The following is a 21,614-nucleotide window of genomic DNA, read 5'->3' as shown; positions in this document are numbered from 1 at the left end:
GTGGGGGGTCCCTTGTCCATGAGTAAAGGGGCAGGGCAATTTCTGAGCGAGCTCACGTGAATATAAATGATGGTAGTGCCCTCATCTGGTCACATAAGTAAATCCAGATTTAACATTTTTTATTACATTTGCACTATGTGTTGACAGCAAAAGGAATCCAGCGTTATTTTGTGTGTGTTTTTATTTAGTAAACAATGTTGATTGTTAATTAACATTTTAATAAGGAAAATTTTAAAGGTACCTAAAGGAAACTAAAATTTCCACACTGAAATTTTAAACAGGAAATTGATTATGAAAGCTTTTTGCCAACTCATAATGAAAGGAGAAAGAGTTGGAAAGATATATTTCTTGAGACAGAAAATGTTTAGACCCTCTATTTAATTTAGTTTTTTAAAAATATACGTTTTGGTTATATGTGTGATTGCATTGAGCCTTGACTGCCCACTTGAACACTGTTTTAAAAGAGCCTTGGGGCTGGTCCTGTGGCTTAGCGGTTAAGTGCGCGCGCTCCGCTACTGTTGGCCCGGATTCGGATCCCGGGCGTGCACCGACGCACCGCTTCTCCGGCCATGCTGAGGCGGCGTCCCACGTACAGCAACTAGAAGGATGTGCAACTATGACATACAACTATCTACTGGGGCTTTGGGGAAAAAAAAAGGAGGAGGATTGGCAATAGATGTTAGCTCAGAGCCAGTCTTCCTCAGCAAAAAGAGGAGGATTAGCATGGATGTTAGCTCAGGGCTGATCTTCCTCACACACAAAAAAATAATAAAAATAAAAAAATAATAAAATAGCCTTGAGGTAGACCAACCAGGGCTAAATTTTCATGTAGTACTCAACTTTTCTCCATCAAAATGAATATTCTCTCTTTACATATGTAAAAATTGTCATATTTCCTCAGTCCTCTCCAATGTTTCTTCATAGTAGAACAATTATAAATATAACTCTTTTATAAATATCATGATATTGAACAAAATACAGTTACTAGTTTTTTCCACTTTACTGAAATATTTCTCACATACAAAATATGTTAACTGAATGTGTTAAGTTATAAATAAAATGAACACATTTACCTACATCCAGCTTCAGAAATAGATTGTAACAAACACCTTTGAAAGTAGTTTAATTTTTAAACAATTCAACTTTTTTAGGTCAGCAAAAGAGAGAGACCTGACCATCATCCTAGGACGGCTACGATTACTCCATCAGAAAATACCCATTTTCGGGTAATTCCCACTGAGGACAGCCTCATAAGTGATGTTGAAAAGGATGCTTCCATGGGAGAAACGGTCTGTACCATTGTGAAACCCAAACCCAGAGCCCTGTGTAAGCAGATGAGCGATGCTACTGGAGCTGCAGAACTTCTCGAACCTCTCCTTGAGCCTCCTCCGATCTCATCTATGTTAGATGCGGACCACCTTCCTAACCCCTCGTCAGTGGAGGCTCCATCAGAATCAAAACCAGCAGCTAAAGTAGACTCGCCGTCAAAGAAGAAAGGTAATCATTTCTGTAATTTGGCATCAGGTGCTCTAAATTTAGATGGTAAATTATTTCAGCGTTTCAGATAACATGTGATGACTAGCTTTATATTTGTGTTCCCTGATCAGAACCTCTCGCACACTGTTGGGATTGCTTATTTAGCATGGCTCCCCCTGCTCTGCAGGTTCCTCTGGAGCAGACTCTGACTTCCTCCCTGCGCTCTCCCTGCTGTTACTCAGTAGGCCCTTGAGAAATATTTATTGAAAAAATAAACAGAAGTGTTCAGATCAGTTAATGAGTAAAATTAACCACTTTATTGACAAGGTGTGTCAATAAAGTGAAACGGAATCCTCAAAAATTATATGATTAAACAAAAAATTAGATAAGAGAAAAATGTTTTCACCTGAGACATCTGGTTAGTTGAGGCCAAATTAAGTACTTTTTTGCAATAATATGGGATGTAAATAAATGTACACAAATTATTAGTAAATATTCTCTTCTTTCATTATTTCCCTGTAAAACAGAAGATAGAGTCTAACTCTTGGCTCAACATTTCCGTCTCACTTTTAGAATACAAGTTGAATAAATCAGAACATTCTTACCATTTAAAAACATAAAGTCATCCATTGATACTTGGTACAGGAAGAGCCAGAACACACTCACTATCTGAACATTGGCCTTTGGCCCTATTTTTAGGGAAGGTTTCACTTCCTAAAAATACCCATTGTAACATATTGCCAAATACCTACTTCACTTTTTAAAAAATTCTAACACCAAAGGTTAAATAATCACAAACTGGCTTAATAAATATCCACTCCAGGCATAGACCTTCATGGTCACTCAGAAATAATTTATTTAAAAGAAATGAGTTCAACTGTCACAGGTATATGTGGCCAAATGTGATCTTTCAGCTGATGATCCAGCTTAACTTGGTACCTGTTCTTTCACAGCTTGGCACTTCTGAAACCAAAGACCCATAACCATGTGTTGTACTCTAAGAAATGTGAAGAGGGAAAATCCAATTTTCAGGGTGAAAATTTGGTTTTAATCTAGGAAATAAGGACCCCCATTCTTAGCCCATAGTGACCCCTAGGGGAAATAATGACCCTTAATCTTATAGCACGTAGTGTAGGGACTGACTAGACATAGGAACACTGAGGGGTTTCCCCCATTCGTTTGGCCTCATCCCCTGCCCCCCAAACTTTTTTTTTTTTTTTATTGATATTTTAATGGTTTCTAACATTGTGAAATTTTGGGTTGTACATTTTTGTTTGTCCATCACCCCATATATGACTCCCTTCACCCCTTGTGCCCACCCCCCACCCCCCACCCCCACTTCCCGGGTAACCACAGTCCAGTTTTCTCTGTCCATGTGTTGGTTTATATTCCACATATGAGTGAGATCATACAGTGTTTGTCTTTCTCTTTCTGGCTTATTTCACTTAACATAATACGCTCCAGGCCCATCCATGTTGTTGCAAATGGGATGATTTTGTCTTTTTTTATGGCTGAGTAGTATTCCATTGTATATATATACCACATTTTCTTAATCCAATCGTCAGTCGAGGGACACTTAGGTTGCTTCCACTTCTTGGCTATGGTGAATAATGCTGCAATGAACATAGGGGTGCATAAGCCTCTTTGGATTGTTGATTTCAGGTGCGTTGGATAGATTCCCAGTAGTGGGATGGCTGGATCATAGGGCATCTCTATTTTTAATTCTTTGAGGAATCTCCATACCGTTTTCCATAGAGGCTGCACCAATTTGCATTCCCACCAGCTGTGTATGAGGGTTCCTGTTTCTCCACGTCCTCTCCAACATTTGTTGTTTTTTTGTCTTGGTGATTATAGCCATTCTAACGGGCGTGAGGTGGTATCTTAGTGTTGTTTTGATTTGCATTTCCCTGATGATTAGTGATGTTGAGCATCTTTTCATGTGCCTATTGGCCATCTGTATATCTTCCTTGGAGAAGTGTCTGTTCATTTCCTCTGCCCATTTTTTGATCGGGTTGTTTGTTTTTTTGTTGTTCAATTGTGTGAGTTCTTTATATATTATGGAGATCAACCCCTTGTCAGATGTATGTTTTGCAAATATTCTCTCCCAGCTGGTTGGTTGTTTGTTCATCTCGATTCTGATTTCATTTGTCTTATAAAAGCTCTTTAGTCTGATAAAGTCCCACTTGTTTATTTTTTCTTTAGTTTCCCTAGTCTGGGTAGGCATGTCATCCGAAAAGATTCCTTTAAACCCAGTGTCAAATAGTGTGTTGCCTATATTTTCTTCTATGAGTTTTATAGTTTCAGGTCTCACCTTCAGGTCTTTGATCCATTTTGAGTTAATTTTTGTGAATGGCGATAGCACATGGTCCACTTTCATTCTTTTGCATGTGGCTGTCCAGTTTTCCCAACACCATTTATTGAAGAGACTTTCCTTTCTCCATTGCATGTCCTTAGCACCTTTGTCGAAAATTAGCTGTCCGTATATGTGTGGTTTTATTTCTGGGCTTTCAATTCTGTTCCATTGATCTGTGTGTCTGTTTTTGTACCAGTACCATGCTGTTTTGATTACTATTGCTTTGTAGTATGTTTTGAAGTCAGGAATTGTGATGCCTCCTGCTTTGTTCTTTTTCTTTAGGATTTCTTTAGCTATTCGGGGTCTTTTGTTGCCCCATATAAATTTTAGTATTCTTTTTTCTATTTCTGTGAAGAATGTCATTGGGATTCTGATTGGGATTGCATTGAATCTGTAGATTGCTTTAGGTAATATAGACATTTTAACTATGTTTATTCTTCCAATCCACGTGCATGGGATATCTTTCCATTTCTTTATGTCATCGTAGATTTCCCTCAATAATGTCTTGTAGTTCTCATTGTATAGGTCCTTCACCTCCTTGGTAAGATTTATTCCTAGGTATTTTATTCTTTTTGATGCAATTGTAAATGGTATTATCTTTTTGAGCTCTCTTTCTGTTAGTTCATTATTAGCATATAGAAATGCAACTGATTTTTGTAGATTGATTTTGTACCCTGCAACTTTGCTGTAGTTGTTGATTGTTTCTAACAGTTCTCCAACAGATTCTTTAGGGTTTTCTATATATACTATCATGTCATCTGCAAATAGTGAGAGTTTCACTTCTTCGTTACCTATTTGGATTCCTTTTATTCCTTTTTCTTGCCTAATTGCTCTGGCCAAAACCTCCAGTACTATGTTGAACAGGAGTGGTGAGAGTGGGCAGCCCTGCCTCGTTCCTGTTCTCAGAGGAATGGCTTTCAGTCTTTCCCCGTTGAGTATGATGTTAGCTGTGGGTTTGTCATATATGGCCTTTATTATGTTGAGGTACTTTCCTTCTATTCCCATTTTATTGAGAGTTTTTATCATAAATGGATGTTGTATCTTGTCAAATGCCTTCTCTGCGTCTATTGAGACGATCATGTGGTTTTTATTCTTTGTTTTGTTGATGTGATGTATCACGTTGATTGATTTGCGGATGTTGAACTATCCCTGCGTCTCTGGTATAAATCCCACTTGATCATGGTGTATGATCTTTTTAATATATTGTTGTATTCGGTTTGCCAATATTTTGTTGAGGATTTTTGCATCAATGTTCATCAGCGATATTGGCCTGTAATTTTCTTTCTTTGTATTGTCTTTGTCTGGTTTTGGTATCAGGGTGATGTTGGCCTCATAGAATAATTCAGGAAGTGTTCCATCTTCCTCTATTTTTTGGAATAGTTTGAGGAGGATGGGTATTAAATCTTCTTTGAATGTTTGGTAAAATTCACTGGAGAAGCCATCTGGTCCTGGACTTTTATTTTTTGGGAGGTTTTTGATTACTATTTCAATCTCTTTACTTGTGATTGGTCTATTCAGATTCTCCATTTCTTCTTGGTTCAATTTTGGGAGGTTGTATAAGTCTAAGAATTTATCCATTTCTTCTAGATTGTCCAATTTGTTGGCATATAATTTCTCATAGTATTCTCTTATAATCCTCTGTATTTCCATGGTATCCGTTGTAATTTCTCCTCTTTCATTTCTAATTTTACTTACTTGAGCCTTTTCTCTTTTTTTCTTAGTTAGCCTGGCTAAGGGTTTGTCTATTTTGTTTATCTTCTCGAAGAACCAACTCTTTGTTTCATTAATCCTTTCTACTGTTTTTTTGGTCTCAATATCATTTATTTCTGCTCTGATTTTTATTATTTCTCTCCTTCTGCTGGCTTTGGGCTTTGTTTGTTCTTCTTTTTCTAGTTCTGTTAGGTGTAATTTAAGGTTGCCTATTAGGGCTTTTTCTTGTTTGTTAAGGTGGGCTTGTATCGCTATGAGTTTCCCTCTCAGGACCGCTTTTGCTGCGTCCCATATGGTTTGATATGGCATGTTATCATTTTCATTTGTTTCCAGATAGTTTTTGATTTCTCCTTTAATTTCATCAATGATCCATTGGTTGTTCAGTAGCATGTTGTTTAATCTCCACATTTTTGTCACTTTCCCAGTTTTTTTTTCCTGGTTCATTTCCAGTTTCATAGCCTTATGGTCTGAAAAGATGCTTGTTATGATTTCAATCTTCTTAAATTTATTGAGGCTTGCTTTGTTTCCCAACATATGGTCTATCCTAGAGAATGTTCCATGCGCGCTTGAGAAGAATGTGTAGTCAGCTGTTTTTGGGTGGAGTGCTCTGTATATGTCTACTAGGTCCATCTCGTCCAGTTTTTCATTTAAGTCTAATATTTCTTTATTAACTTTTTGTCTGGATGATCTATCCATTGCTGTAAGTGGGGTGTTAAGATCCCCTACTATTATTGTGTTGTTGTTGATTTCTCCTTTTAGGTTTGTTAATAGTTGTTTTATGTACATTGGTGCTCCTATGTTGGGTGCATATATATTTATAAGTGATATGTCTTCTTGATGGAGTGTCCCTTTTATCATTATATATTTCCCTTCTTTGTCTTTCTTAACCTGTTTTATCTTGAAGTCTACTTTGTCTGATATGAGTATGGCAACACCTGCTTTCTTTTGTTTGCCATTAGCTTGGAGTATTGTCTTCCATCCTTTCACTCTGAGCCTGTGCTTGTCTTTAGTGCTAAGATGTGTTTCCTGAAGGCAGCATATTGTTGGGTCTTGCTTTTTAATCCATCCTGCCACTCTGTATCTTTTGATTGGAGAGTTCAATCCATTTACATTTAGGGTAATTATTGAAATATGAGGGTTGAATGTTGCTGTTTTGTCACTTATTTTCTGGTTCTTTTGCATTTCGTTTGTTTCTTGTCCCATTTGTTTTGGACTGCCAATTCAGTTTGGTTGTTCTGTCTTATGATTCTTCTAGTTTTCTCTTTGTTTATCATATGTGGTTTTAATTTGATTATTTGTTTAGTGGTTACCTTGAGGTTTGGGCGAAAAATCTTCTGTATGAGATAGTCCATTATCTGATAGCCTCCTATTTCCTTATACTAAGTCAATTCAGTCACTTTCCTCTTTCCCTTCTAAGTTGCTCTTGTTATACCTTATTCTATCTTGTGTTGTGGCTGTGTGTTTACAGTGATGAGGTTAAATTTATTTTTGGTGAATTTCTTCCTTTGATCTTTGAGTTTAGTATTTAAGTGGTTGCTAACCTATTCCGGTAAAGATCTACTATTTCTCTGATTTTGTCTACCTACTTTTCTCCTTACTCCAAGCTTTGTGTTCCCTTTCTCTTCTTGTTTTCAGGCCTGAGGGCCTTCTTGAGTATTTCTTGTAGTGGCGGTCTCGTGGCCATGAACTCCCTTAGCTTTTGTTTATCTGGGAGAGTTACTATTTCTCCATCATATTTGAAGGATATTTTTGCTGGATAGAGTATTCTTGGCTGAAAGTTTTTGTCTTTTAGTATTTTGAATATATCATTCCAGTCTCTTCTAGCCTGAAAAGTTTCTGTTGAGAAATCCGCTGAGAGCCTGATGGGAGTTCCTTTGTACGTTATTTTTTGTTTTTGTCTAGCTGCCCTTAATATTGTTTCTTTGTCGTTGACCCTGGCTAGCCTTACCACTAGGTGTCGTGGTGAAGGCCTTTGTCTGTTAATATATATAGGCGTCCTGTTGGCTTCGCTTACTGGTATTTCCTGCTCCTTCCCCAGATTTGGGAAATTTTCAGCTATTATTTCCTTGAATAGGCTCTCTGTTCCTCTTTCCCTCTCCTCTCCCTCAGGAATACCTATAATTCTTATGTTACATTTTCTAATAGAGTCCGATATTTCTCGGAGTCTTTCTTCATTTCTTTTTAGTCTTAGTTCTCTCTCTTCTTCCATCTGGAGTATATCTGTATTCCTATCCTCTAAAGTACTAATTCTTTCCTCCATATTGTCAGCTCTGTTCTTTAAAGATTCCAGATTCTCCTTTATCTCCTCCATTGTGTTCTTCATCTCCATCAGCACTGATAGGTTTTTCTTTATGATTTCAATCTCTTTTGTGAAGAAACTCCTAATCTCATTTAATTGTTTGTGTTGTCTGGTATTTCGTTGAGTGTTTTTATGATAGCTATTTTGAAATCTCTGTCATTTAGTTTATGGATTTCTGTGTCTTTGGGGTTGATTTCTGGGTGCTTGTCATTTTGTTTCTGGTCTGGTGATTTCATATATTTTTGCATTGTGGTTCCTGTGTTGGTTTTGATTTTCCTCATCCTGGAAGTCTCTGGTTGCAATTTCCACCTGCCGCCACTGTCTGGTGGTAAAGGGCTGTGTAGTCTAAGCCCCCTGCGCTCTGCCCCAGTTTTTCTGCTGCGATCCGCAGTTTTGTTTTGTTTTGGTTTGTTTTTTTCCCCCACTGCGATCCACGGGTCCAGTCCAGTTTATTCAGGTCTGCCTCGGACCGCTAGATCTGGTCGAGCTGCAGACTCCGGGTTGCGGGGAGGGGGGAGCTCTCTCTTTTGCCCTCTGGGTCCCTGACGTGGGAGGCTTCTCGTTTGCTCCTCTTTACCTGCTCTCTGGGTTGCTCAGATGTTGATGGTAGCCCTGTGGCTCCTCTGAGCCCTCTGTGCCGGAGTTTCCCACTGGCTGAGAGAGCCCGAAGAGCTACAGTTTCCCGCCGAGGGCCGCCCCTCCCCCCTCTCTGGGAGCCGCGCGGACCGGATCGCTGATCTGATGGGGAGGGAGCGGAGTTCTCCTTACCTCTCCCCACTTCCTCCGGGGGCCCAGCACGTTCTGCTCTCAGATGTGCGGCTGTGTGGATCCCTCCGCTCTAGCTTTTCACTGTCTGGGATTCCGTTGTTGGTCTGTGGCTGTTACTTTTGTTGTATCTTGTGGGGGAAGAATTCACGGGAAAGCTCACTCCGCCATGATGCTGACGTCACTCCCCCCCAAACTTTTTATTATGAAACTTTTTATACATATTTGCTTTCTCTCTCCCTCCCTCTTTCTTCTCTCTGTCCCTCTCTCCACTCACACACACACAGATTTTTATTGTAAGCCATTTGGGAATACGTTGCAGACATTATGATGAATACTCCAAGATACACCTTCTAAGAATAAGAACCTTCTGCCTATAGCCACAGTACCATTGTCATCTTGAAGAAGCCATATTCATATTCATGCTTCCTCAAATGTACCAAGAATGGGCCGGCCCCGTGGCTTAGCGGTTAAGTGCGTGCGCTCTGCTGCTGGCGGCCCGGGTTCGGATCCCGGACGTGCGCTGACGCACCGCTTCTCCGGCCATGTTGAGGCCGTGTCCCACATACAGCAACTAGGAGGATGTGCAACCATGACATACAACTATCTACTGGGGCTTTGGGGGGAAAAATAAATAAATAAATAAAATTAAAAAAAAAAAAAAAGAAAGAATTCTTAAAAAAAAAAAAAAAAAGTACCAAGAATAGTTTTTTAGCTGTTTCTTTTTTTCCCCAAACCAAGATCTCAAGGTTAACATGTTGCATTTGGTTTTCATATTTAATCTTTTTTATTTAGAACAGCTCCGTCCCCCCCCCACACATACTCGCTCACTCTCTGTCATACACACACTCCCCCACTACCCTTCTCTCCCTCTCTCCACCCACTATACTGACCTTTGGAAAAGCTCAGCCAAGGGTCTTGTATCCTTTCTCACATTCTGAATGTATCTGACTATTTTCTTTGTGGTGACATCCCCATGTTTCCTTAGATTGGAGGTTGGCTCTCAAACTGCACTGTCTAATAGGAATGTAATATAAGCCACGTGTGTAATGTTAAGTCTTCTCATATTAAAAAAGTACAAATAAACAAGTAACAGTAAGTTCAGTAATATATTCTAAGCCAGTAAACCCAAACTATTATAATTTTAACGTGTAATCAATATAAAAATTATGGAGACATTTTACATTTTCTATAGTAAGTCTTGGAAATCTGGTGTGTTTTATATACATTTTTTTAACACATTTTACATAACCTCACTTCAGACTAGGACAGTTCAGGTGCTCAGTAGCCACATGTGGCTGGTGGCTACTATAGGGGGCAGTACAGATCTAGAGGCTTAGATTTGGATTAATTTTTTTTTTTTTTTTTTTTTTTTGGTGAGGAAGATCAGCCCTGAGCTAACATCCAATGCCAATCCTCCTCTTTTTTCTGAGGAAGATTGGCCCTGGGCTAACATCTGTGCCCATCTTCTCTACTTTATATGGGATGCGGCCACAGCATGGCTTGACAAGCGGTGCGTCAGTGCACGCCTGGGATCCGAACCTACGAACCCTCAGGCCGCCGAAGCGGAACGCGCGCTTAACTGCTGTGCCACCGGGCTGGCTCCAATATTTTTTATTTTCTGAAGATTACTGTATGAGATATATTGGGTACTTCATATTGCATCTTATAATGTCCCACCCTTAATGATTCTAAATGTGATCGTTTGTTTAAGGTATTGCCTGCCAGATTTATCCATTGTAAAGGATTTTTGTTCTTTTGCAAGCAGAAGGTCATGCGTGGTAATACTTTGGCACCATGTGACTGTCCTGTTCCCCAACAGCCTTTCCTTTATTAGAACAATGGTTTCTCATTGCCGATGATTTCATCAAGTTTGGTCATTCTTGTTCATACTATAAATATAAAAAAACTTTATCATCATGTAAATGATTTAAGGGCTAGGATTATTCACGTGACAGCAAACGAAAGAATGAGTAGATTAGCATATGTTCATTGAGCAGCTGTTATGTGTGTAACACTGAATTTCTCTTCCGTTGACATGAATGGTTGAGAACCAACACGAGTGAAAAGGTTAGTTAACACCTTTAAAAATAAAATGCAGTTCTAATCATGGTCAGTTTTATTGTTTGCAAATCTTTGTTTTCTTGCAGAGTTGTCAATGAAGAATAAGCAAGTTCTTGTCTCTGATGTGTTTTTCTTATAAAACAGGTGTCCACAAGAGAAGCCAACACCAGGGACCTGATGATATTTATCTGGATGACTTAAAGGCTCTAGAACCTGAAGTTGCAGCTCTCTATTTCCCTAAAAGGTAGTGTATTCTTTGTATATTGAAGGATGAACAGCTCTAAAATATCTAGCTATTTCTAGAACAAAACATTGTATCTGAGAAAAAGGAGCAAGATGATGGTGTCCTTTAGCTAAGTCAGATGATTGCTTCAGATTTTGGAAAATTCAGAAATTGTGCGTTTGTTCTTCAGACTATAGTGATTTGAAACTAATCATTTACCTATTTAATAAGAAGAAATTTTCAATGCAGTAAGAAAAGGTACATTGAACCTACATAAGGGTATACTAGTGGATCTGACTTCAGATTAGCACTTAGAGTCATTAATGCAAACTCAACATGCTTGGGAAAATTCATTAGCATTTATTTTATTTATTATGTGTTTTAAAGGTAATATATCTTTATTCGAAAACATTTTATGGAGAATGCCTTCACTCCTTCAGTGAGTCTGAGCTCCCAGGCTTTTTTGAACTTGGGCCTGGGTCTGATGAGGCACCGTTCCAGCTGGCCTGTGCACCCCACATTCCCTAGAGCTCGCCCCCCACTGTTACACTCCCCCGCCTCCCTCACAGGTTTCCCCTTTGAATAACTCTAAAACCTCAGATATGATATACTTGTGCTGTTTTCCCAAGTTCATTTCCATTCTTAGGGAAATTCCATTATGATACTCTGTGATTACAAAAAACAATTTACTTTTCCCCATGGAAAGTATGGCATGAATATAGAGTCATAGGCAGACATAATTAAACACTTGTAAATAAATTATTGAAAGACATTTCATTAAGTTCTTATTTAAAATAGAAAAATGAGATTGACATGAAGATATTTAAATTTTTTATAAATATTTTTAGAAGGTCCTTAAAACTCTGTCCCAACTCTCTGCCCTAAATTTGTCTCCAGTACCTACTTCATGTAAGTAATAGTTGGATTTTTAGGGTGAGAAAACTGAAACTGCTCCATTTTTTGTTAAAATGTAAGCTGTCTTCGAATTGTCACTTTCTTTCAGATTTCCTAGTCCTAAATCGTTTATTTACTTTGGTGTTCCTAAGCTAGATTTCTTAGTTTCCCTTTTAAAAAATGGGGAGAGTGACTAATGCAATGGAACCTTGCTGTGCTCTGTTAGAATTTGACTGTGGAGGGTCACTGCCCATTCACCAAGTAAGCTTCTTACCTCATGAATGAATTATTTCTTGAGACATTTCATAAATACATAAAGATAGTGAGACTGTTGTAATGCTTTCAAGCATTTATTTTGTTATTAGCATGATCGTTGTCATTTTGACTAAATATCCTGTATTTGTAGTTATAGCTAAACTTTGTTATAAATTACATTACTCTCGTGGATTTGGCAACATGTTGAGTCAAGTGGCATCCTCCGTGTATTTAGAAATTACACTGGTTAGGGTAACACTAGCTGCTCTAACTGATAAAACTCCATACCTCAGCGGCTTACCACAACACTAGTTTATTTCTTGCTCATGTGACATTCCAGTGCTGGTGCTTGGTGGGAGGCCTTGCACACAGAGATTCAAGAGCACACGCTCCTTCCATCCTGAGGCTCCACCACCCCTTAGGGCCCCGACGGAAAGGAGAGAGGATTGCACAGGGGAGCTTTCAGGGGCCAGGCTGGGGAAGGGCACGGCGTACCCCTTCTGTCCACGTCTGACAACTTGGTCACGTGGCCACACCTGACTGTAAGGGGACCTGGCTGTGGGCCCAGGAGCAAGAGGAGACGCATGTTTGTGAACACACAGCAGCCTTCTGTTTGCATTTTACCCGGGGGTCTGCCCTGCCCCTCAACCCCAGCATAACAACAGGTTCTGCTGCTTCACATGGGCTTTGGCTTTCACCATTTCCAGTGAGGAGAACTTTCTGTTGTTCCACTTCATCTCAGTATTGTGGTATGGGTCTACATTGCCATTAAGAGAGAAAATTTCCAAAAACAAATCTTTTGTTGGTTCAAATGCAAACGTAATAGCTTTTGAAACATTTTCCTTTATGACATATCTGTACTTTGCTGCCACCTACTGCTCAAATTTCAGATTTTTCTAAAGATCCTGTAATCGATTGAATTGCATACAGTGATCACATATGTTAAATATACTGGCTTTTTGAATAAAAGAATTTGAAAATTCTAAAACAGTATCTCAATGTGACGTTAAATATCCTTCAAAGGGTATAGAGCAGTAAACATTCGTGATTAAGAGACTTAAGGTTCCATTTCCATGTTCTTTTTCTCTCAAATTTATGTTCCATTACAGAAAGTTTCCCTTAGGATCACTTTCCAAGACCTGGCTCTGTGCCTTATCATCCAGAAAAGTGAAAATACTGAATAAGCGCATCTTCAGTCCTGGCCCTCACTAGTGTCAGAACAGTTTTCTCTAGTTTATTTCTCAATACAGTTCTTCAAGGTGGGGGTCTAGCCTCCTGAAATTTTTATCTTGCTTAACTTCTTTGTTCTGTTTTGTGAAATAGCAGATGAATTTAGAAAAGACGTGTTTTTAAAAATAATACAGCCTTGGACTACAGTAATTTTGTACAGGATGTATATGTACCACAGCTTTTTCTAGAAGTTAGGATCAAAACGTTTCCAAACATCAGATTTTTCTTAATTACTCTGTCATTTTCATCATGGAAATGTAAATAAATGCTTGTAACTCTTTTACTCTTTTAATTAAAATCAGAAAGGCCATAATTGAAAAGTTTGCATTACTGTGAATGACTAAAGTGATTTTTGTGATACATTTACTGTATTCACAGTTAATTCCTCAGTAGTGCTATTAGGTTATTTATTTCTAATGTCATTTATGATATGATTCTGAACACTACCTAAGAAAAGCGATGTCTGATTGTTGGTCAATCTGTTCCTTTTTTAAAGGGGGTATGTTATTTGGTTCGAGCCCCCAGAGAACCATGTGGTAAGCTAGAAGAACAAGAAGTTGTAATAAGGCAAATCCTTTTCTCCCCGTCCCCTCCCGCAGTGAATCAGACCCTGTCTCCAGGCAGTGGCCCGAGTCTGACACGCCCTCTGGCTCCCAGTCCCCACAGTCCGTGGGAAGCGCAGCCGCCGATAGCGGCACTGAGTGCCTCTTGGATTCTACCATGGACTTGCCCGACGTCACCCTCTCCCTTTGTGGGGGCCTCAGTGAGAACGGAGAAATTTCTAAAGGTACACCAGGTGGTCGTGCCCTGCCTTCACTTGAGAAAGCAGCCGGGTCATCACTCGATAGAAAACCTGCTGTTTAGCCATTGCAGGGTATTAAATTCTTTAATGATTTTGTGCAGGTAACAGGTGATCTCCTTTAATGTCAGACCCCTAGCCCCTCCTTTAAGGTACCTCATGTGGGGTGACATTACATATAAGTGGCTTGGGGGAGGGAGGGTGCCTTGAAGGCTCTCATTTCACATTAAGAGGTTGAGAGTTCTCAGGCCGCCCTGACTGTGTTGTTTTCTCGTCTGTAAAGTTGTTGAAATATTTGTGGGACTGGGCTCCAGCTGTCTTCCTGGAAAGCACAGGGCCTTAGACGTGCGCGTAGGGCCTGAAGTTGTTGAAAATTGATTATCTGCTAGTAAATGTTCTTTCTGGCAAAAAGTAGGAGGGATTACTCTCTGTCGCAGTCTTGAGAGTTGGCCTGGGAGAGTAATTTGCTCAAGAGAAAGGAAGGCGCTTATTTAGCAGAGGTGGTTCAGACGCCTCCGGTGTGGGCTGAGCACCCGTGTGTGTCTGTCCCAGGTTCTTCGGCCTGTTTGGTTTTACATTCCTTTGTAAACTAAACCCTTCTTACTATTTCCTCTATTTGGCTGGTGGCCCTTGAATGATTTTCCTCTAAGGAAAGGTTTTCTTTCCGTGGCTAGCATCATCTTTTGTCTTCTGTCACCCTCAGAGCAGCTGAAGGCCTGCGTGTGGCAGACTGCATGCCCTGAGCCTTACAGCTGTGCTTTCCCAAATCTTCTTTTTAGGGTCACAAGGTGCTCGTTATGCCTCTTTCTTCTCCATTTCTTAATTCTATTTGTTTTATTTTTTGCAAGAAATTGTGTTATAGCCAATGGTTTCTTCTGAGGACAAAATTAAATAGGTCACATTCTTATTATAATGCTCATAATCCCTCACTTAAAATATAGGTGTTCGGGGGGGATGGAAAATATACAATTTATATGCACTCTAAAATTTATATTTTTTTAAAAATATATAACTTAGGTAGAATCTGTTATTGGAGGAGGCAGAAATGGCAAGTAAAAGTAAATAATATACGAATTACCGGGAGGAACAATCCCAGTGAGAAATTTCTGTTAGCCTGGATCTCCTAGAGTGTAGGTTTAGGAACAGGGTACAGAAATTCATGCAAAACCCTCATTCATTCTGAAAAAACTTGGGATTTATTTCTAGACAGACTCCAAGACAAATTCTGCTGTGTGTGAGTTTCTTTCTCCAAGCAACTGTAAAACATTTTGATTATTCTTTCTAATGTAACTTGTGCTTAAAGCTGTGAGACCCCCATGAATATTCACCAGTTATGCAGTTGCCTGCCAGTAAAGAGTTCCTCCCTTTGATGGGAATGAAACTCACAGTTCTCATTAGTTATAGACCGTGTGTGTGTGTGTGTGTGTGTGTGTGTGTGTGTGTGTGTGTGTGTGTGTGTGTGTCTTCATGTCTTCCTCTCTCTATGGCCACATCTGTAATCTATTTTCCTAAACGTCTCTGACATATCCCTTTCTCCTGTTTTTGTTTTGTTTTGTTTTTTACACTGGGGGAGGAGTGGTGGAAGAGGGAGAGGATAGAAAGGAATTGTTCTTTCTTGTCCTAGAAAAACAAAGTGTCTGATGTTTTGCTTTTGATGGATATAAAAGTAGTTTTTTTAAAAAAGGACTTATTTTGTCCTATAGTCCTGTCAATGCAGAGAGCATTGTGATAATCTCATATGGGAGTTTGTGTAATCTCTAACCAAACGGATCATTATTTTACATTGCAGAAAAATTCATGGAGCATATCATTACTTATCATGAATTTGCAGAAAACCCTGGACTTATAGACAATCCTAACCTTGTAATACGGATATATAACCGGTAAATACACTCTTGCTTTTATAATTGTTAAATACTCTTGCTGGGTTTTTTTCCAAGTGCTCTTTTTAACTATCTCAGTTTTTCTTGCTATAAAATATGCCATCTCCTATAAATGAGCTTAATGGGCAATGACTTGGACGTGAAAGTGAAGCCTTAACTTTATTTTTAAATAAGGCCTTGAAATGTTACTCTGTTTTATATGTTTTACTGCTTTTCTGTTCTGTTCAGAGAAGTTTGGCTTAAAGCAAAGATTATTCATGTGACAAAAAATTTAGTGGATCATCTTTTCATTGAAAAGAATAAGGAATTTTCTGTAACTTCTACCCTCCTCCTCCTCTCCTCTTTTCTCCCTTCCTCCCCCACTTTGTATCCCTCTTCTCTCTCGTGCTCTCCTCTCTCTGTGTAATGGTTTTGCACAATTTTTATTTCTCACAGTTACTATAACTGGGCTTTGGCCGCTCCCATGATCCTTAGCTTGCAAGTGTTCCAGAAGAGTTTGCCTAAGGTGAGATGGTCTGCCATTTGTTGCCTTTTCAACAGTATCTACAGCATATAGTACTTAGAAAAATCCATGTGTTCATATTTCTAAACTGGGTACTGTTCAGAGTTTTAAGTTTTATTTAATATTATTAAAGATCCAAAGAGTTCTATGTGCCTACTCAAATTATCTCATGCCCAAAATCTAGAAAATTAGCTGGGCTGCCACATCTTTGTCATTTTTACTAGATATTTATACCAGTTTCTGATTGTATGTAAAAGTTGAGAGATTTTACTAATTGTTAGTTAGTTAAATATAGAATGAATGAAAAAAAGTTTCTTCTCATTAATATGGAAAGAAGCAGCACGAAGAGAGTGATGTGGCCACCAGAAGCATGATATCATTGTGATTTGGTCAGATGGGGGCTAGTAAACCTGCTGTGCAGAACCTAAAGGTTTGCTTTGAATCTGTCCACCAAGAAGACATCATCAGCCTGGTTAGTCCTCATAACTCATGAGAAGCATGTTTTCCAAGGGTGGAGAAGTGAGAGCAGCCCACCCCCAGCCCCTAAGGGGGCTGCTCCTACGTAGCCGACTACCCATCTCATACCACAGGATGCCACGAAGCCATGCTGCCACAAAAGAGGACACCGGCCATCTTTCAGAGGAGTTCAACACTCAGGAGGAGTTTGGGAGCATTACTCACATTCCATGATAAGGCACCATCCTGCAGGCTAATGTAGAAAGTCGTTGGGTGCTTTGTGATTGACAGGTTGCTAGACTAACTCAAGTTGATTGTTTTAAGGCCACAGTCGAGTCCTGGGTCAAAGATAAGATGCCAAAGAAATCTGGTCGCTGGTGGTTTTGGCGTAAGAGAGAAAGCATGACGAAACAGGTAACTGATCTGGAGGTAATCCTTCCTGTGGGCTGAAAAGAAGGGCATCTTTCATTTCTTCAAAAAACCTTTTTGCCAAGCACAAGAAAGTCAGTTTGGGCTATATAATGCTCTTCTACAATCATTATAGTCACAATTTTGGAACAGTTAATGTTCAAGTTCTATGCTAGATCTTTACGTATGTTACTCACACCTTTACTGCATCCTGACAGTGTAGATGTTTGAGTTCTCGTTTCATAGGTCAGGAAACTGGGGCACGAAGAGGGAAGCAGCTTGACAGCGAGGGCACAGAACTAGGTGGAGCTGAGGGGTGGAGCTAGAGTTGGGCCTGGGGTCCCCCTCCAAAGCCTGTGCCCTTTCCCCTTCCCTGCCAGCGTCCCAGTGTCTTGAGAATGTGGGCCAGAGTGTTATATTTTGTGACTTGAAATGGTGCTCTTTTTAAAATTTTTACTTCTGGCTTTGTAGTGCAGCTTTCTGTGCAGCAGCAGATGACTTCTGTCTCAAGTTTCTGTCCTTTGGATCAAACGAGAAAGTCTGTTTCTTGAGCATTGTTAAGTTGTGGATTAAGAAGGCAGTTTTGCCTGTTCCTGGAGAGGGCTGCTGATGAATTTTTGCTTGCCAGTAGGGGGAACAACTGCACGTTGCCGTTAACTGTCTTACTGTTTTAGCTGCCGGAGACCAAGGAAGGGAAGTCGGAGGTGCCGCCGACCAGTGACCTGCCGTCGGGCGCAAAGGAGCCGGCTGGTGGCAGGTGGGGTGCCTGTCCCTCCTCCTTGCTCACAGCGCGCGGGCCACCCCTGCTTTGGCCGTTGTATTCAAGTTGATTTGGGCAATTTTTTTTTTTTTTTAGGAAGATCAGCCCTGAGCTAACATCCATGCTAATCCTCCTCTTTTTACTGAGGAAGACCAGCTCAGAGCTAACCTCTATTGCCAATCCTCCTTTTTTTTTTTTCTTTCCCCCTCAAAGCCCCAGTAGATAGTTGTATGTCATAGTTGCACATCCTTCTAGTTGCTGTATGTGGGATGCGGCCTCAGCATGGCCAGAGAAGTGGTGCATCGGTGCGTGCCCGGGATCTGAACCCGGGCCGCCAGTAGTAGCGCACACTTAACCGCTAAGCCACGGGGCCGGCCCTGGGCAATTTTGTTTAATTCTTAGTCAGAAACATCTTTCTGCTGTGGACGTGCATGACAATAAGTGGCTTGTTTGTGCCACTCAGTTAGCAGATGATAACGTATGTTTTTCTAAAAAATATTATCAGCTTAGAGGAGTAAATATGCTCATCACTGCTTCTGAAATACCTTGCTCCCTCCTGGAGCCACGGAATCAGATGCCTGTGAAATGCAGGCCTCTGAGGGGATCTTGAGGGGTCTTAAGATGTGCTGCCCCTGGAGCTCCTGCCCCCTTGCTTCCAGTCAGGTGCAAAAGGAGATATAAAAGAGAATCTCAAAATGGGTGTGGGTTCATTTCATTTCTTGGAAGAAGTAGCACCTGTTCGTACATTGGCTTGACTGGCCCTGAGAGGAGGTGCCACCAGATACCCCATTCTTGTCTCTGCCATCCTGTGCTTTCCCCAGTCATATACTTTCTTCTCCTGCCATCCCCTGACTCGTTAATTTAGTAGTCTAAGCCTGAGCATTCACTTTCTCACTCTTTACCCTCTTCTTTTAAAAGGAGCGTGTAAAATCTTTCTTGTTAGTTTTTTAGATCAGTATAAGCAATTATATTTTCCACAATTTACATCTTTTGAAACATACATATTCTTTTCAACAAGGTATTAGACCTAGTGGCATTCACTGGTCATGGCAGAGAAGGACCAGTCACGGCCAGAAAGTAACTGCCAACCAATCTCGAGCCAGGGGGAAGGTGGCTTGTCACTGCGTGATATGGATATTCAGGCCTGGGAAGCAGGGAACAGCTCTGCCCATCCCTAGAGTGGATTTAGGATCTTTTTCTTTTCTTGATCCTAAATGAAGAGCTCTCATCAATAAAACACCTTGCTGCCTCTCCAGTAACTGGGTTGATGTTAAATAGGCTGGCCGAGGATGACTCGTCGAGTGACGAGGGATCACAGGAGCTGGAAGAATCGATCAAAGTGGACCCCATCCCCACAGAGCCCCCAAGCCGCTGCAGCACCACCTCGTATAAGAAGTCTCTTCGACTCTCCTCGGACCAGATTGTAAGTCGTGTGTCATCCTGGGGATCCAGTCGGATTGTCTTAGTAACTGTTGAATCGGACTTGCTTCCTCTTCTGTCCACCCAGTGCGAAGCTTACGTGCACTGCATAGTGTGTGGTCATGTAAATGCTCACATAAAGTAGAACAGCATCCCCCACGCCCAGGGACCACCGGGATCACCTGGGAAACCTGGGACACAGCTGCCCCACTGCCCCAGACCTCCCACCTCACTATCTGGGAGTGAACCGAGGAATCTGTATTTTTAACCTGTTTCCCCAGTGAATCTTACACAGCCAGCCCAGCACTGGGCCACGTACTATCTCTTAGGAGCCACAACAATAGAGAAATGACGTTTTCTTATTAAGACACAATTTCCCCTTTCCTGTTTGTTTCCCGCTCCCTGACTTGCACCTGTTTTCAGTGTGAAATGGTCTTGCTGTGCCCCAGGGCAGTCTCAGGTATGCAGGAAGAGCAGAGAGGGTTTGTGTTCTGGGGGATTAGAAAAGTCTCTTGGAATCTCGAAACACTGTTCAGGCCACGTCTCCCTCAGCCCAGCTTCTTGTGAGCCAGCCGTCTGCACAGCACTGGGCTAGGTGTGTGCTCATGCGACAGAAACCATCCTGCCCTGAGCTGCGGTTCTGGAACACCGACGGGTGTTTTATAAATATTCAGACTCTGTTCCAAACTGTATGTTTTCAGCTGATTTTCTTTTTCTCTCTTATTAGAGTTATCATATTTATGTATTTCTTTCCGTTCTTTATACATTCACACACACACATATACATTTATATATTTTTTTTAGAGATTAGGATCGTTTTTCACGTAACATTCTCTCTTAAGCAATCTCTCAGTGACTACATATTACTGGAAAATGTGACTTTTAATTGTTGCGTATAATTCCACCAAAGTGATTTACCATTTTCAAAATTCTCCCTCTTTAATTTTCTTTATTCTTTTACTTTTTATCAAAGGCAAAACTGAAGCTCCAAGATGGCCCAAATGATGTTGTTTTTAGTATTACAACCCAATATCAAGGTACCTGCCGCTGTGCAGGGACCATTTACCTGTGGAATTGGAATGACAAGATCATCATTTCGGATATTGATGGAACAATAACCAAGTAAGCAGAAGCAGTGGTGGGTGGCAGGGAGGGGAGGCACAGGTCAGTGTGTGGTGGGCGGTGCCTTGCCCAGCACTTGGCCCTTGGCCACTCCCAGGAGTGTTTTTTAAACTATATGCACTGAGACGTCCTGAGTGCAGTCCACACGGCGTCATTTTATGGATGGAGGAGGTGGGTGGAGCCCTACAAATGTAACATCAAAAATAACTTTTGGGGGCCAGCCATGTGGTAGAGTGGTTAAGTGCGTGCGCTCCGGTGTGGCAGCCCAGGGTTCACTGGTTCGGATCCCAGGTGTGCACCAATGCACTGCTTGTCAGGCCATGCTGTGGTGGCGTCCCATATAAAGTAGAGGAAGATGGGCACAGATGTTAGCCAAGGGCCAGTCTTCCTCAGCAAAAAAAGAGGAGAATTGGCATGGATGTTAGCTCAGGGCTGATCTTCCTCACAAAAAAAAAAAATCATAATAACTTGTGGGGCCAGCCTTGTGGCGTAGCAGTCAAGTTTGCGCATTCCACTTCAGTGGCCTGGGGTTCGCTGGTTCAGATCCTGGGCGTGGTCCTACTCACTGCTCATCAAGCCGTGCTGAGGCAGCCTCCCACAGAGAAGAACTAGAAGGACCTACAACTGGGACATACAACCATGTAGTGGGGCTTTGGGGAAAAAAAAGAAAAAGAGGAAGATTGGCAACAGATGTTAGCTCAGGGCCAATCTTGCTCAAAAAAAATAAATAACTTTTGGAAGGATTTAGTTATTTGGTCTCAATTCTGGTGTTAAAAAAAGACTAAGAAGCTGTTGAGATTAGGGAGGAGAGAAAGAGGATGTGTGGTTGTAAATGATCTCTGAAAATGAACACCTAGCTCTCGTGTCTGATTGTGCTTGAGGAAGTTCCTTGGTGGGTGTATTTGCAGGGACAGCCTCACTGTTGAAGGAGCCGTGACGCGATCTCCCCTGTAGAGTGTCACCCGACCCCCTCCACCCAGTGCTTTTTGGCTGCTA

The 21,614-nt window shown here is 40.9% G+C and overlaps 1 protein-coding gene across 5 annotated transcripts in view; it reads left to right on the top strand.

The window, feature by feature from the left end:
- Positions 1 to 21,614, top strand: part of LPIN2 (lipin 2) — a 96,255-nt gene that overhangs the window by 68,547 nt on the left and 6,094 nt on the right. For all 5 annotated transcript variants that reach the window (XM_058556880.1, XM_058556878.1, XM_058556877.1 and 2 more), the window contains exons 7-15: positions 1,152 to 1,497; positions 10,812 to 10,911; positions 13,869 to 14,056; positions 15,858 to 15,951; positions 16,387 to 16,456; positions 17,234 to 17,323; positions 17,992 to 18,074; positions 19,356 to 19,500; positions 20,470 to 20,618. In XM_058556880.1, coding sequence (XP_058412863.1) covers positions 1,152 to 1,497; positions 10,812 to 10,911; positions 13,869 to 14,056; positions 15,858 to 15,951; positions 16,387 to 16,456; positions 17,234 to 17,323; positions 17,992 to 18,074; positions 19,356 to 19,500; positions 20,470 to 20,618 — 1,265 coding nt within the window. The remainder of the gene's footprint in view (positions 1 to 1,151; positions 1,498 to 10,811; positions 10,912 to 13,868; positions 14,057 to 15,857; positions 15,952 to 16,386; positions 16,457 to 17,233; positions 17,324 to 17,991; positions 18,075 to 19,355; positions 19,501 to 20,469; positions 20,619 to 21,614) is intronic.

The sequence above is a fragment of the Diceros bicornis genome, chromosome 16, assembly GCF_020826845.1.
Source record: "Diceros bicornis minor isolate mBicDic1 chromosome 16, mDicBic1.mat.cur, whole genome shotgun sequence".
NCBI lineage: Eukaryota > Metazoa > Chordata > Mammalia > Perissodactyla > Rhinocerotidae > Diceros > Diceros bicornis.
The sequence above is the reverse complement of the archived record's forward strand: the minus strand, read 5'-3'. Positions and strand labels throughout refer to the sequence as shown.